Source organism: Hypomesus transpacificus, chromosome 12, assembly GCF_021917145.1.
Source record: "Hypomesus transpacificus isolate Combined female chromosome 12, fHypTra1, whole genome shotgun sequence".
Lineage (NCBI taxonomy): Eukaryota > Metazoa > Chordata > Actinopteri > Osmeriformes > Osmeridae > Hypomesus > Hypomesus transpacificus.
In genome coordinates, this window is record NC_061071.1 from 10,168,364 (window position 1) to 10,184,574 (window position 16,211).

A 16,211-nucleotide genomic window follows, 5' to 3' on the forward strand; every position below is an offset into this window, starting at 1 on the left:
GTGTAGTCAGCATTTTAACTTCAGAGTCTTTTTAAACATGAGTATCTATCTGTACTTCTACTTGAGTGAGGATGTGTGTACTTTAGTCATCTCTGATAGTAGACCATACGTGTTGCTTCCATGAGAACCACGCGGTGGCACTGTAAATCTAGTATTTGTTGTGTTTCCCTCTCAATATGATGAAACACGACGGCTCTAGGACCTATAGCCTCCCTAACCCAGCGGTGTCAGTCTACTGATCTGACAGCTGTGCGCGTACAAGCAGCATATGAGACAGGAGAGCTAGGCTAGCAAGCTTACTAGCTAGCTAGCTTTGCAAGAACTAGGACAACGTTCATGGGGTGGAGAGGACTAGCTTCGTTGCTCGCCCATACACTGACAACATTTGCTTAATCTACGTTTTAAGATAAAATCTCCGGTCAGAGAGACCAGGACTGTTTACCTAGCTTGCCAACACAGCTATCTTGCAGATCCGTATCTTGTGGACGTTGTCAGAGCAAGCTTTAAGAAGCTAGCTAGCTAGCCGTCTAAAGAGAAGCCCATTCAGACAGACTACCGGACCGTAACATCAAGATGAAGAACGAGGGTATTGAAGGCACCGAGAGGTTTCTTAGTCCAGGCAAAGGAAGGGGACTGCGGTCCGTTAAACACTTTGCGGTTGGAGACCTCGTGTTCAGCTGTCCAGCTTTCTCGTACGTGCTGACAGTGAACGAGAGGGGGGCACACTGTGAATTCTGCTTCACCAGGTATGGATAAAATGCTTGTCAGTCACTACAAGAATGTCGATTGATTCAGAATCAGAGTGGTTTCTGTTCGCGATAGTATGTGAATCCCTCCTCTTCCTAGACATATCGCTTGCTAACTGGTTAATGTACGGTAGAGCAGCTAACGATCTGACCAGCTTTTGTTTATACACGAAAATGAATGGGGACAGCAAAGACCACGAGTGCTTTTAAATGGTACTGTCACTTTTCGGCTTGGTCTGCAGAACTTGATCCAAGTTCTCAGAATTGCAGAGAGATAAGACAGTCAGTATTGCTTCGACATTCCAAAACTGCGAGACAGTTGGTTCTTAGAATGCAATGAACTACATTTCACAACCATCACTGTGTGGATGGCAGAAGGTGCAGAATAAAGGTCAGGACTCTATATATATCTGGCCACGTCTCCTTCAACCTGCCCCACCCCCCTGTTTTTTTGGACTCATTCTTAATTGTCAAAGGCCAGGATTCATTTTCATGCTTATCATGTTACTTCTCATGATTTCTTTCAGGAGGGAAGGTCTTTCCAAGTGTGGCAAGTGTAAACAAGCCTACTACTGTAATATCGACTGTCAGGTACGTGTGTGTGTGCGCGCGTGTGTGTGTGTGTGTGTGTGTGTGTGTGTGTGGAGAGGCTGGGTTGCCACCAGACATTTCTCTGTGATGTGAGAGAGAGACGATGTAGAGTTGCGCTCACAGTTGCTATGACGATTCATCCCCTGGCTCCTGTCACGTTTGGACCGTAACCAGGTCTATAAACATCCCAGAATACACCAACGCACGGCCCACATTACTCACAATTGAGCATTCTTTATTGGTTCTCAGGCCCCAGGAAAAAGTCTTTACCCCACCTCATCACTGTCTGTCTCTCTCTCTCTGTCTCTGTCTCTCTCCCTGTCTCCCTCTCTCTCTGCCTGTCTCCCTCTCTCTCTGCCTGTCTCTCTCCCTGTCTCCTTGGTCTCCCTCTCTGCCTGTCTCCCTCTCTCTCTCTCTATCTCTCTCTGTCTCTCTCTCTCCCTGTCTCCCTCTCTGCCTGTCTCTCTGTCTCTCTCCCTCTCTCCCTGTCTCCCTCTCTCTCTCTGTGTCTCTCTCCCTCCCTCCTGCAGAAGGGGGACTGGACCATGCACAAGCTGGAGTGCTCTGCCATGTGCTCCTATGGAGAGAACTGGTGTCCTTCAGAGACTGTCAGACTGGTGGCCAGAATCATCATGAAACAGGTGTGTGTCAGAGGAGTCAGATGGCTGAGCGGTGAGGGAGTCGGACTAGTAATCCGAAGGTTGCCGGGTCGATTCCCCGCCGTGCCAAATGACGTTGTGTCCTTGGGCAAGGCACTTCACCCTACTTGTCTCGGGGGGAATGTCCCTGTATTTACTGTAAGTCGCTCTGGATAAGAGCGTCTGCTAAATGACTAAATGTAAATGTAAATGTAAATGTGTGTGTGTGTGGGTCCATGTGTGTGTGTGTGCAATGTTATCCTTCTTCCCTTGTTATAACATGTTCCCTTCTCCAGCGAGATGCTAATATTTCTGCTATAGACTTGAGGCAGAGAGAGGCAGAGAGAGGCAGAGAGAGGCAGAGAGAGGCAGAGAGAGGCAGAGAGAGGCAGAGAGAGGCAGAGAGAGGCAGAGGGGAGATGTGTGTCAAGTAGGAGAGCTTTTCTTGCTCTCTGTTATGTAGCTACAGTGGATGAGAGAGAGAGAGAGAGAGAGAGAGAGAGAGAGAGAGAGAGAGAGGGAGAGAGGGAGAGAGGGAGAGAGGGAGAGAGGGAGGGAGGGAGGGAGGGAGGGAGGGAGGGAGAGGGAGAGGGAGAGGGAGAGGGGGGGAGGGGGAGGGGGGAGGGGGAGGGGGAGGGGGAGGGGGGCTGGCTGGCTAACATCTACTTCCTCCCGCTCCTCCTGAATGAAAACAAGCGATGTGCTGTGTAACCTGACCAGGGTTTCATCACCTCCTACCTTCAGCCACAATGCCTGTGGTTCGTCATCAGTATGCGTGTGGTTCGTCATCAGTGTGCGTGTGGTTCGTCATCAGTATGCGTGTGGTTCGTCATCAGTATGCGTGTGGTGCCAGTGAGAGATGACAGGAAGTGGTGGTGCGAGGTCATGTCACACACACTCTTTAACATGTCACCCCCCCACACACCCCCGCCCCCCACAGAAAGTCACCACAGAGCCAACACCGTCCGAGAGGCTGCTGTTACTCACCGAGTTTGAAGCTCGTAAGTATCCCTGCTACGGTGTGTGTGTGTGTGTACGTACCTACATGTGTCAGTCTCCTCCCCTCACCCAGTTGGCAGGGAGTGGTACTCTCTAGTGTCTAATAATACCCAAGCTGCAGGTCAGACGATGTGACGCGGCTGGGCTCTCTGTCTGGGTTCAGTCAGCCTCCACAGGCTTCTCCCTGAGCCAGCACCCCGTTTGCACGGCCACAGGCCGGGTCAGGACCCTCCCTGCTGGACGCCTGGAGCTCTGGTCCTTCTGACTGCATGCCACAGTCCCAGCTGGGCTAGTCAGAACCACAGCCACCCTCCCCCAGTAGTGCCTCACACCTGTCACACACACAGGACTTTCTAGAAGCACATGGCATGCCTCCTGCCAACTTTTTTTCCCAGCCCAGTCTGCTGTGTGACTGATGTTAGCATGTGTGGCTAGTAGGAGTCAGCTAGCCTGCCCTGCTACAGCCTCTGATGTGACTCATATTGACCCAAAGCTACTCCCAACCACTCCCTTGATCTAATCCTCCATTTGTAATTATTTTCTCTCTGTCTCTCTCACTTTCTTCTCCCTCCCCCCCTCCCTCCCCCCCCTCCCTCCTCTCTGTCTTCCTCAGATCTAGATAAGTTGGACAACGAGAAGGATGAGATGAACCAGACAGACATTGCAGCCCTCCACCACTTCTACTCCAAACACATCGACTTCCCTGACGACCAGGCTCTCACTGTGCTGTTTGGACAGGTGACTGGGGAGGGGGCGGAGTTAACACAGGCAAGGGGCTGGGCCTCATGCCAGTGGGCCCCACCTTCACTTCCACGACCTTATACGGAAGTCACATGGCACAGTGTGAACTGTAACATTCTCTAGTTTCTGTCTCTTTCGCCCTCTCGCCTGCTTCTCTCGCCTGCTTTCCCAGGTGTGTGGATTTTATAGGCATTAATTAATCTCCTCTTGCTTGCCCGCATTCACACACAAACGCGCACGCACACACACACTCAGCTGTCTGCTACTTAGCAGGTGCACACAGAAGCACATAGCTGTTTGACATTAAGGGTTTGACGCCCTTAACACAAACTGCCCCAGAGGGACACTCAACACACACACACACACCCAACATTCCATGTCCTGCTTCATTGGATTTGTCAGTGCTGACCACTTTCACGTTCCCGCTGGTCTGCCCTGGTAGTACAGCTATATGTGGCTCTCTACCAACCCCTTCTTTCCTTCCCACTCTTTCTCTCTCTCCCCCCCCCTCCCTCTCTCTCTCTCCCCCCCCTCCCTCTCTCTCTCCCCCCCCCCCCTCCCTCTCTCTCTCTCCCCCCTCCCTCTCTCTCTCTCCCCCCCTCCCTCTCTCTCTCTCCCCCCCCCTCTCTCTCTCTCTCCCCCCTCCCTCTCTCTCTCTCCCCCCCCCCTCCCTCTCTCTCTCCCCCCTCCCTCTCTCTCTCCCCCCCCTCCCTCTCTCTCTCCCCCCCCCTCCCTCTCTCTCTCCCCCCCCCCTCCCTCTCTCTCTCCCCCCCCCTCCCTCTCTCTCTCTCCCCCCCCCCCTCCCTCTCCCTGACAGACTAGCTGCTGGGTCTGGTGAATGGAGTGTAGTGAGTCTGGTATGTCGAGGGTATTCTTAGTCTTAACCAGGGTGGAAGGAAGGCCTCGGTTTGGTACAGTACAGGGTGGCCCAACTCAGGTTTATATTCTCTGACGTTCCTGTTCCTCTCTCTATCTCTCTCCTGCCCTCTCCAGGTCAACTGTAACGGCTTCACCATAGAGGATGAGGAGCTGTCTCACCTGGGCTCTGCTGTGTTCCCAGAGTAAGTCCCACCTGGTTGCCATGACGCCATCTTCATCCTCGTCTGCATTGTGCTGGTGTTGTCAGCTTGGTGTTTGTTATCTGTTAACACTGCATATGTCTCTCTCTGTCTCTCTCTCTCTTTCTGTCTTTCTCTCTGTCTCTTTCTCTCATCACTCTCTTCTTACTGTCTGTCTCTCCATCTGTCTCTCCATCTGTCTTTCTCTAAAAACAATTCTCCACCTGTCTCTCTCCACCTGTCTCTCTCTCCACCTGTCTCTCTCTCCACCTGTCTCTCTTTCTCCACCTCTCTCTCTCTCCACCTGTCTCTCTCTCCACCTGTCTCTCTCTCCACCTGTCTCTCTTTCTCCACCTCTCTCTCTCTCCACCTGTCTCTCTCCACCTGTCTCCCCCGCAGCGTAGCTCTGATGAACCACAGCTGTAGTCCCAACGTCATTGTCACCTACAAGGGGACCGTGGCGGAGGTGAGGGCGGTCCAGGAGATCAACCCTGGAGACGAGGTGAGGGGCTGGCACAACCACAACCACCCTGACCTTAACCTCAGTCTGTCACGGCCGGAAACAAACATTTTCTACACCCTGTTCTCATTCTTCTCTCTCCCTGTCTTGCTCTCCATGTACCTCTCTGTTTTTCTTTCTTAACCTATCTCTTCTCCCTCCCTCCAGGTGTTTAACAGCTACATCGACCTGCTCTATCCGACAGAGGACAGGCAGGAGCGACTTGTCGACTCCTATTTCTTCTCCTGCGAGTGTACAGAGTGCAGCACCAAGTCTAAGGTGAGTGTACAGAGTAGTAGCACTTTACCCTGGCTCTGACCCTACACCCTGACTGGACTGTCCCAGCTCCAGTCCCCTGTCCTCTGCTTCAGTCTGAGGAAGGAGAGATGCTTTAAATAGGCTCAGGGAATTACATCTCTTTTCATTTTCCATCTCTCTTCTCCAAATGCTCATCTCTATTTCCCCTGTTGTCCAACTCCCTCTCTCTCTCTCTCTCTCTCTCTATCTCTATCCCTCTCTCTCTCTCTGTCTCCCTCTCTGTCTCTCTCTCTCTCTGTCTCTCTCTCTGTCTCTCTCCCTCTCTCTCCCCCCCTTCTCTCTCTCTCTCTCTCTCTCTCTCTCTCTCAGGACAAGGCTAAGATGGAGCTCCGTAAGAAGCTCAGTCCTCCTCCGAAGCTCGAGGATGTTCGAGTGATGGTCCTCTACGCGAAGAACGTCATCGAGGAGTTCCGTCGAGCCAAGCACTACAAAAATATCCTTCCGCACACCTCGCCGCACACACACCTCACCGCACACACACCTCACCGCACACACACCTCACCGCACACACACCTCACTGCACACACACCTCACTGCACACACACCTCACCGCACACACACCTCACCGCACACACCCCTCATTTCATCTCTCCTTCTTCCCCGTCTCGGTCATCTCTCTCTCTCCTGCTGTCACACACACCTCACCTCACACCCACCTCCCCCCCACTCCCCAGTGTTATGGAATGGCCTTGACTCTCTGGCACCCCCTAGTGAGCTGCTGGAAATCTGTGAGCTGAGCCAGGAGAAGATGGGCTCCATGTTTGCAGACACCAATGTGTACATGCTGCACATGATGTACCAGGCCATGGGGGTGTGTCTGTACATGCAGGACTGGGACGGAGCCATGAGCTACGGGGAGAAGATCATCCACCCTTACAGGTTAGGAAGCCCCCCCTTCCCCCAGCAGCACCTCCCACAGACCCCCTGGAGGTGCCTTGCCATGCTGTTAGCTTCACCACTCACGCCCAGACAGTTTGGAGGGAACCTTCTGGATGGTACTGGCAGGGGGTCGCAAGCTGTTGTTGATGATATCGCCATCACTCAAACATCAAGATTAAAGAACTTGGGAATTAAGATTCAGCGCTATGACGTGTCTCTCTTTCACGCGCTCTCTCTCCCCCCTCCTCTCTCTGCCTCTCTCTCCCCCCTCCTCTCTCTGCCTCTCTCTCCCTCCTCCTTTCTCTGCCTCTCTCTCCCTCCCTCCTCCTCTCTCTGCCTCTCTCTCTCCCCCCCTCCTCCTCTCTCTGCTTCTCTCTCCCCCCTCCTCCTCTATCTGCCTCTCTCACTCCCCCCCTCCTCCTCTCTCTGCCTCTCTCTCCCTCCCTCATACACTCTCTGCCTCTCTCTCTCCCTCCCTCATACACTCTCTCTAACCTCCCTCTCTCTCCTCCTTGTCCCCTGGGGTGTCCAGTGTCCACTACCCAGCCTACTCTCTGAACGTGGCCTCCATGTACCTGAAGCTGGGCCGTCTGTGCCTGGGTCTGGAGAGGAAGGCTCAGGGGGTGAAGGCCTTGAAGAAGGTGAGGAGGAGAGCTGTCTCCTGGGGGAACACGGCATGGGACAGGGGCTCTACATACCAAACACATCAGGATGGGCTGAAGCCACAGTCAGGCTAATTCAGTTTCCTGTCGCCGACGTGTCATTTCCTGTTTCCTCTCACCAGGCGATCGCCATCATGGAGGTGGCTCACGGCAAGGATCACCACTACGTCTCCGAGGTCAGACGAGAAGTGGAGGAGCAGAAGTAAGGATGGAGCGGAGGAGGAGGAAAGGAGGAGGAAGAGGAGGAGGAAAGATGAAGGAGAACAAGAGCCAGTGGTGGAATTGAGCCAGAGACCTCCTTAACAAGCGACAAAACGATAGCAGCACGGCATGCATCTTACAGTATACCTCTCTCTCTCTCTCTTTTTTACATCTCCCTCTCAGTCCTATCTTTTAGCCAAGGTGATGTCATCATATCAGTTCTCATACCAGAGCCCTGTTTGGCCTCGTCGAGGATTCCTTCCTGCTTTGACTGTCATCTAGCTGCCTGGACGGCTGAAAAGGCCTAGCACCTGTCACCACGTGGCTCTGCTCAAGGCCTCTGTTCAAGGCCTCTGTTCAAGGCCTCTGTTCAAGGCCTCTGTTCAAGGCCTCTGTTCAAGGCCTCTGTTCAAGGCCTCTGTTCAAGGCCTCTGTTCAAGGCCTCTGTTCAAGGCCTCTGTTCAAGGCCTCTGTTCAAGGCCTCTGTTCAAGGCCTCTGTTCAAGGCCTCTGTTCAAGGCATCTGTTCAAGGCCTCTGTTCAAGGCCCTCACCCAGGGATGCTAGTGTGACAGGCCTGGTTCAGCTGGGCCTTCTGCTTCCTGGTCTCTGTTCTGCTTCTGGGTTAACTAGCAAATCATGCACTGTGCTCTTGGAATCTTTTAAACGTAATTAACATCTCCTCTTGGTATGTATTGTAAAAAGAACAATCTAGACGGTTGTTCATCCACCATGTTCTTGGTTGGTTCCTTCTCGCCCTAAGTAGCAAGTGAGAAGAATCTCAGAGAAGGAGAGAAGATTTGTCACAAAAAACAATATGTTTGTCTTACGAAACAAAAACACAAAGCCTGTTTTTTTTTATGAAAACTAGGCACTACCGCATGACTTTCTTGAACGCGCCCCCCTCTCCTCTGTCTACTGAACACAAGGGACTCTGACAAGTGTGGAATTGTGCCCAAAGTCTTTCGTTTGTTACTGGTTTAATCTGGGGCCTGGGAAACCTCCATGATCGTAGCAACCTTTGTTTCTTCAGTTACAGTTGACCTGTGACCTGGGGTATGAACCCCCGGCCCCCTATTCTTAACCTTAACCAACAGGGGGACACGATCTGAGCCTTCTTCTTCTTTGGTTAATGGCTGAACTATAGTTTTCTTCTGTAGTGGGTTTATTCGGTACATGCTTTCATGTCGTTGTGTTTGGTTTGTGTGGTCTGTTACCAGATATAGCACTGTTACCAGATATAGCACTGTTACCAGATATAGCACTGTTACCAGATATAGCACGGCCAGTTCACCACTTCTGGAATGCACAAACTCCCAGATATCTGAGCCTTGCTGTATCAGAAAAACATAATTAAATAAATGTGACTGACGAGACGTTTAAGATTTTTTTGTTTAGTTTCCTAGTTTGAATGGTATGTGACTGATAGACACATCAGACATTTCATTGCAATTTGATCGTTTGTTTTAGGAAAAAACAAATTCAGTTACTTCAGTACTATATACTAGTACAGTAGACTAATATTATAGTTACAGTAATTCCAAAGTACCAGAAGGCCTTGTGAAGTATTTAATGAAAATATAACCCCCCCCCTTCCCCTCTCAATCCATGATCTTCACATTCCATGCCATCGCCTTCTTCCTCGCTACTTCCATCCAAGATGGCTGATCACTCTGTGTCTCTGTCTGCTGTGAGGCCGACAGTGCTGTCCCAGGTGAGGATGATGATGATGATGAGAACGACACGTCAGACTTAGTGTTGAGAATCCCAGCTTGACCTTTCCCAGAATCTGTCTGGAGTCAGAATCCCACAGAGCAGGTTAGTCAGGTTTACAGTTCAGACAAGGAAGGATATACATGGAGACTTCAGCTGAGAGATGGAGCACTTCACAGAGGAAACACTGAACCTTGTCAGCTGACATCAAATCCAGTTTATTGGTCACACACAGTAACCACACAGTACGACCTGGAGGTAAATTCTTGGTACGATTTTTTTCTCACCATAGTTTACAATAAATAAATATACATATCTATATAGATAGATATGGAGTAGAAGTTCACAATACAAAAAAAAAAAATATACATTTGAATGAAAACATAAAAAAATTACCACACAATAAATACACAATACAATGTGAGAAAGAAGAAATGTATACTAGAAAGAATAAATCTGTACTCACTCCATGTGTACTGTGGTCTGGTGTTGTTTGAGAGGGAGAGGATGTCCCTCTGCCGCCCAGCGCCCGTCTGTTCCGTACCCGCACGCTCAACGGCGATGAGGAGGGCAGGGCGGAAGATTGAGATGTCTGAGGCTTCGCCTGCGGTGTTGGAGATGGTTGTCTGGGAGGCTGCTGTGGCAGGGTCGCTGCCCCAGGATGGGTGTGCGTGTCCTGGGGCACGTCTGAGGGCACCAGGCTGGTGAGGTGCTGCTGGAGGGTCCTGCTCCTCTCTCTGGCCACGGACATCCAGGCGGGCTCAGGCCCGGCTGCTTTCCTCTCGACCTTCGAACCGGCCTCATCCTCTTTTCTGATTGGCTGGGCCTCCGTGGCCATGACCTCAATGCTGTGACGCTTAATCCTGTACTCTGATTGGATGGTCTCAGAGTGATGCTTCACAGACTGGGAAGTGGGGCGTAGCTTGACTCCGAAGACCCCCCTCCTGCCTCGCTCCTCCTGCTTGTCCTCCTCCTCTACACCCTCCTTCTGCTCTGTGATCATGGCTGCCTCCTTCTCTGTCTGTTTCTGCTCCTCCCTCTGTCTCCCCCCCTCCCCCAGGACGGCCTCATGCTGTTTCAGCCCTCCTCCTCCTCTCCTCTCTTTAGGGCGGCGGCTGCTCCCACTCACCTGCCTGGACCGGTCCTCAACAGACGTCACTTCCTGGTCCTCAACAGACTTCACTTCCTGGTCCTCAACAGACTTCACTTCCCGGTCCTGATCTCCTGCCTCTCTCTCCCCCTTCTCCTGCCTCGCTCCAGGACGGCTGCCTCTGCCGTTCCTGGAGCGATGTCTCGCTGACGAGACAGAGAAGCGCTGAGAGGAACTAAGTCCCTCGACGTCCTCTCTCTCCCTGATAGCGTCAGTGGGCAGTTCCTCGTCTTGACCAGCAGATGGCGGTGTTGCTCCTCCAGCCCGCTCCAGTGGAGCCCCTGTTGTCCTTGCAGAGGCAGATCCTGCTGCCCCCCGAGCGCAAGAAGCAGGCCTCGCTGTCTCTGAAGAGATGGAAGTAGTTCCCGGGGTCTCTCCTGCCTTCGCTCTTGAGGACAGCTCTCGTGTGTTTAAAGTGTTATCGACCCCGGAAACAGAGTTGAGAGAAGCGGACTCTCTCTTCTGGGATAAGGACCTACTCCCCTGCTCTAAACATGCAATGACTTCTCTCTTACCCTGACTAGGCATCGTGTGGGACATGACAGGCTGGCTTGGGACCAGCTGGGTGGGGTTCTGGGGCTCTTCAACAGTCTTGAGGCTGGGTGTGGAAGTGGGGCAGGTGGGTGCAGAGCTCTTGGCCCTACTGGGTTCAGCTGAGGGGACACCTGTCTCCTGAGGCATTGTCTGGAGGAAGAGAGGGTTGGTAGTCACTTTCCTCTCTGGCTCTAAGGACGTTGTCTGCAGTACCACGTCCTCACCAGCAGGGGGAGCTGAAGGCTCGACAAGGACGCTGTCTTTCTTCGAGGCAGGGTTGGAGACCTGCTCTTCAGGAGGGATCCCGGTGGCACTCTCCTTCTCTCTCTCTCCCTCCTCTGCTCTCTCCTTCTCTCTCTCTCCCTCCTCTGCTCTCTCCTCTCTCTTTGGTTCTCTCTCCGGTTCTCTGTCAGGTGCTGCGTTCTGTTCTACCTGTGGTTCTCTGTCCTCCTCTCCCTCGGGCAGAGCCAGGTCCAGATCGCTCAGGCTCTCAGAGCGAGGCCTGCAGGCCCTCTAAGAAACACCCAGGAACACAGGAACAGTCAAACTCAGTAGCTCAATCAAGCAATAACTAAACGAACTGCAATAGTTTGCGCTGTTAGCGCAACACAGTGCCCACACGTGCAGTAGCTTAGCTTGCCGTATCTTCTGAGACTCTGAGAGTTTGCTCACTTGTCTGACTTGTCTGTCACTTGGCTCACAAAATAATGTTGAACTATGCACTTCCCGACCCCCAATCTACTGCTGCTGCTTTGAATAAAAGCTTCTGCTAAATGAATCAAACGTCATGTCGTGTGAATCTCACCGGGGGCACTGTCCTTCCCTTGGCGCTGGCCCTCTGGTTCCTGGGCTTGACGGACATGCGGTGGCGCGCAGCAGAGTTGTCCAGACTGGGAGCGTACTGGAGTGGACTGGTGAGGTCCACTCCAGGGGAGGCCTCCTGCTCGGAGGAGGGGGCAGGGCAGGCGAGGCTGGGCGGGGCCGGAGAGAGAGGCCGGGAGGAGGGCTGTGAGGACCACTGAGGAGAGGGAAGAAAAACACAGTTGATTCTTGGATGAGCTTGGGTTTTTGTTTGTTGTTCATGTGAAGGTTGTCTTGCGTGCTTGCTGTTAAAACACACACATACACACACACACACGCATACACACACACACACGCACACAGGAAGCTGCATTACCTGCTCGTCTTCCTCACTTCCTGTCCCTGCTAAACTCAGAGAGCTGTGATGTCTGTAAGACTCGGTGAGCTGGGGAGGAGAAGGGAGAGACTCAGGTCAGTTGACCAGGAAGCAGCAGGAGGTCACGGTCATAACAAACACACCCGTATGACCCCAGAGAGGACAACAGGCCCTTCACTGTCACCTTAGAGGGGGAGCGCGGCCCCGCCCTGTCATGGAAGGACATGTCCTGGGGGCTCTGGGGCAAACCGTCGTCCTCCGAGGTGGCTCCGGAATCTTCTGTTCTCTTCCCGGGTATCAACAGCGGGGGCGGTCCCAGGTGCATGTTCTGCTGCTGCAGTTTGAGCTGCAGGGCTCGGATCTTCCCGTGGACGTTCTCCTGGGACAGGACCCTCGCAGGCTCCGATGGGCCCGGGGCTTGGTCAGCCAGGAAGATGCTGTCGTGTGACAGGGCTCTGGACCCGAGACTTCCAGCGGGGTCCCTGAGTTCAAAGTTCACAGTTCAGCGTCTGCACTGCAGAAACGATATCTGAGTGTGATCATCTTGTTTTTAGACTTTTAGTTGTACTTGCTTCTAGACCAAATGGCTCATCTAGTAAGTTAATGTCAGTTCACTTGATGAGAGATCTCATCAAGTGAAATCTGACAGGTCAATCACACACACTTACAAGCAGTCTTCCTCGGAGTCTGAGAATCCTTCGCCGCCGCCCCGAGTGCCGACATCTCCGGCGGACTGGCTGGGCTTCATCAGCGCCTGGTTCTCCTTCCTCTTCAGATGGCTGAACAGACGGCTCTTCAGCAGCTTGAAACGAGACTTCTTCTTCCCTGGGAGAACCAACGCACAGTCAGAGTGAAAGGCTCGTAAGAAGGACAGTACTGAGATGAAAAATATCATGATTAAAAGAGGCAGAACCAGAGACAGGACCTGATCATCATCAATTGTCCTGTTTTCTGTGTTGCTCTCCATCGTGGTGATGGACAGGAAACAATAACATCTGTACAAGACGTCTCATGCCGGCCTACCTGCATGATCATCTGCACTGCCCTCCACTGCCCCTCCACTGCCCTCCATGGGGCGGGCTGGCTGTTGATCCTCCACGACAGCACTGTCAGGGAACACAGAGACAGACAGGCACACGGCTGTAGTGTCCATGGCAACAGTCCTCAAAGTCACAGAGGTGAGGTGTTCTAGTTCTCAAGACGGTTTTTGTTCTCAAGCACCTTTGATAAACAAGGTGTGCTTTCAGGAGTGCCTTCAACACACCGTCTGACCTGACAAACACAGACCTGCTCCTGCCCCACCCTACACTGCAGACATAGTTTGCATTTTTGAACATTTGGCCTTGTCTGTAACTTATAAAATCCGATAAGTGGTATTGCTTAAGCAGTAAGAAGTTGTTCAAGATCATCTGAACTTAAATGAGTGAATAACCCTTCTCAATATATATATTATAGTTCATGAAACATTTATTCTCATGTTGTAAACTTGATCAGCTTTGTCAGCCTTGCTAACCACCACTCATGTACTCCTCTGTAGTATTCAAGATGACGTTATTTTTACTGCACTCACAAACTAGTCGTGCTTCACCAGTCAAAAGATTAAGGTTAGCGTTTGATCTCCAATAAAAAGGTTACCCTACTGCATGTCGCTAGGACATTATTTTCAGGATCAACCTATAGTTCCTCTTTCAGCTTGCAATCCCGAACCGTAGAATGAACTGAAGCAGGTCAGTCATCATCAGTGTTGACTTTGGGCCTGCACTTCAACAGGAGTTGCCTAGCAATCTAACGATGACGCGACGTGGCATAAACTAAATAAGAGACAAATTAAACGTGGCATGAGATTGACCTTTCCCAGACTCATCTCTGCGCCCCCCCCCCACCTCCTTCAGTCCTTACACACACACACAAAAGGTCTGAAAGAGGAGGATGAAAGGCAATAAAGAGCGGAGGTTTGCCAAAGCACCAAGTGTGCCCAGGAACATCCAATCCATCTTTCAGCAGGACACTGACACTGCAGGAAGACTGAACTCATTAAACAGCAGAAGGTATGAAAACCCAGTGTCCTGAACTTCAACTATCCCCCACCTCCAGGTGAAGGCGTGTAGCTGTACAGAACACTGGACTGAAACGCCCCCAAACCAGGCAACTCACAGGGAACTTTGAAAGCCTTGTGTTCAGTTGTCCTGGAGAGAGATCTACCCTGAAAAGCCCTCAACAATAGTGAACAGCAGGCCACTGTCTCTGGTGAAATGCGACCCCACTGGCTGCCACAGGATCTGCCTACCCAGAGCACAGCTCAGCCAGGGCATCAGCAGAGACACACTAGGGATGTTCTCACTTCTCCTGGTGTGACGCACACATGTCTCACAGCAAACACCTCCAACCTTGTGCGCCAGCCCAAAAATCAGCCCCAAAAATTAATTAACGCAAACACTGCAAATAATTTGCAAACATTTGCTGCGTTTCAAACCGAGGCTGCCAATATACCTGTAGTTGCTGTAGTGAGGACTGACCAGGTCATGCCAGTGACGAAGGCATGAGCACACAGATGTCATGAGTTCTGTGTTGTCCGATTTTCTTCTGGTGTTATACCTAAAGGGTTCCCCCCTCAGGGCAGAGGAAAAGGAAGACCCATATATGGAGATCCTGGCCACCTTAGGCTCTCCTCAAGCCACACAACAACTAGGGAGACACTTAGCAACTCTGTGAACTCAAAACATCAAAACCCTCCGGCATTTTATACATGCTATAAAAACATTGTGTACTTTTAGCTCCCTGGAACGTAACACTTTGAGAAGATGAAGCTGATGAAGCAGTGGAAAATGCTGCTATTTAAAGGCAGTGAACCTGATGGGGATAGTAAGTGTTTTGAGCCCAGGGACTATTCGTCAGCCTAACAACCCATAATACCCTGGACACCCAGCCGTCGTCATGGTGTCGTCAACCCAGCCGCTCGTGTAGAATTAAACAGTGAAGTCAAAGTCTCTCTGTGTATGATCTGCTTGAAGTTTAGCATGCTACCACCGAACTGAGACATGGAAAACCCCCTTTCATCAGGGTGTGATTAGGGTTCATTAGAACAACATGTACCCATGCAGAAAGTTGGATGTCCTTTACACACTGCGTTGAAATACATTCGAACAATCAAATCTCTTAAAAGTCCAAGAGATGTGTGTTGTTTGGTGAACCTCCCCTCTCCAGGGAGACAGTGCTGGTTTCTACCTGTGCATCAGTTCTGACCCAGTAGCTTCCCTCTCAAGACAGTGTCACGGAGCACCCAGACCTGTATGTAGGCGCTGCATACAAACACACATCGTGTGATCATCCAGCAGGCAAGCAGCCTGCAAACACATCCATCACACACACACTCAGGAAGCGCTTTGTGTTGGACTCCTGCCGTGTTTGTCAAAGGCTGTGCTCTCCAAAGCGATGACAGATAGCTCACTGAAGATAAATAAAGGGGATACTCTTGTTTCAAAATATACATGACAACCAAATAACCAATCGTTGTCTTTTCGAATGTACAATATTTACTTTTGCTGCGTGTGTATGTGTTTCTGGATGTTCTGTATTTGACATGCAGCATGTGTCAAAGGACTTAGAGATCACGTTTATTGTTTGGAATTCAAACAATGTTAATATACTCTCAAGCAATCGTGTTACCAAAAGCTACAAAGCAATAAATACCTCAAATTCAAAGCAAGTTCAAAGTTAAATCACAATTCTCTCAGTACACATTCACGCTGCGGGGGGATTTCCTGAAACTACTAAGATCAGCCTCTCGGTTGCCCTCCCATGTCTGTCTTTAACAACAGGTTTGAGTTCCCAGATCAAGTTTGTTTGTTTGGATGTGCTTACCCTCTCACACAAGTCTTTACTGGTCCCTCTCCTCTCTCTTTCTCTTCTCTCTCTTTTCTCCTGGTCTTTATTTCTGATGACTTTCTTTTGCTTCAGGGGAGGATACGTCCTTGACTACGCATGCACACACACACACACACACATACTGAACAGCCCCATGTAAAGTATGCACTGTCTGCACATGGAGGAGCGAGAACAGAATAGAACAAAAAACACAGAGGGGAGGAGAGGGGGCGTAGAGAGAAAAAGAGAGAGAGAGAGAGAGAGAGAGAGAGAGAGAGAGAGAGAGGGAGGGAGGGGGAGAGAGAGAGAGAGAGAGAGAGAGAGAGAGAGAGAGAGAGAGAGAGAGAGAGAGAGAGAGAGAGAGAGAGAGAGAGAGAGAGAGAGAGAGAGAGAGAGAGAGAGAGAGAGAGAGAGAGAGAGAGAGAGAGAGAGAGACTGGTTTG

General features: G+C 51.2%; 2 protein-coding genes across 3 annotated transcripts; one reads left to right on the forward strand and one right to left on the reverse strand.

Moving 5' to 3' along the window:
- The first annotated feature begins 232 nt into the window (after positions 1 to 232).
- Positions 233 to 8,032, forward strand: LOC124474645 (N-lysine methyltransferase SMYD2-A-like). Its single transcript, XM_047031000.1, has 12 exons — positions 233 to 746; positions 1,274 to 1,337; positions 1,868 to 1,978; positions 2,916 to 2,976; positions 3,588 to 3,712; positions 4,709 to 4,776; positions 5,173 to 5,275; positions 5,441 to 5,551; positions 5,900 to 6,023; positions 6,295 to 6,469; positions 7,002 to 7,110; positions 7,254 to 8,032. The coding sequence occupies exons 1-12, from the start codon at positions 574 to 576 to the stop codon at positions 7,335 to 7,337; spliced, it is 1,308 nt and encodes a 435-aa protein (XP_046886956.1). The 5' UTR covers positions 233 to 573; the 3' UTR covers positions 7,338 to 8,032.
- A 502-nt stretch (positions 8,033 to 8,534) lies between these two features.
- On the reverse strand, positions 8,535 to 15,971 carry LOC124474644 (CRACD-like protein). 2 transcript variants are annotated; one of them, XM_047030997.1, is made up of 8 exons: positions 15,766 to 15,971; positions 12,928 to 13,010; positions 12,573 to 12,729; positions 12,089 to 12,386; positions 11,905 to 11,973; positions 11,533 to 11,745; positions 9,510 to 11,240; positions 8,535 to 9,123 (listed from the first exon to the last, which is right to left on the reverse strand). In XM_047030997.1, the coding sequence occupies exons 2-8, from the start codon at positions 12,974 to 12,976 to the stop codon at positions 8,932 to 8,934; spliced, it is 2,709 nt and encodes a 902-aa protein (XP_046886953.1). In that variant the 5' UTR covers positions 12,977 to 13,010; positions 15,766 to 15,971; the 3' UTR covers positions 8,535 to 8,931. The 2 variants fall into 2 exon arrangements, with proteins under 2 accessions (XP_046886953.1, XP_046886954.1); XM_047030998.1 differs by lacking the exon at positions 8,535 to 9,123 and having other exon boundaries at positions 10,748 to 10,877; positions 10,952 to 11,240.
- Between the last annotated feature and the right edge of the window lie 240 nt (positions 15,972 to 16,211).

Coding starts and splice junctions, on each gene's coding strand:
- LOC124474644 (XM_047030997.1), bottom strand. CDS start 12,976: ATGGAGGGCAGTGGAGGGGCAGTGGAGGGCAGTGCAGATGATCATGCA. Junction 11,974..12,088: donor GGCCGCGCTCCCCCTCTAAG/GTGACAGTGAAG, acceptor TCTCCTCCCCAG/CTCACCGAGTCTTACAGACA. Junction 11,746..11,904: donor GAAGTGAGGAAGACGAGCAG/GTAATGCAGCTT, acceptor CCCTCTCCTCAG/TGGTCCTCACAGCCCTCCTC.
- LOC124474645 (XM_047031000.1), top strand. CDS start 574: ATGAAGAACGAGGGTATTGAAGGCACCGAGAGGTTTCTTAGTCCAGGC. Junction 3,713..4,708: donor TCACTGTGCTGTTTGGACAG/GTGACTGGGGAG, acceptor TGCCCTCTCCAG/GTCAACTGTAACGGCTTCAC. Junction 7,111..7,253: donor GGGTGAAGGCCTTGAAGAAG/GTGAGGAGGAGA, acceptor TCCTCTCACCAG/GCGATCGCCATCATGGAGGT.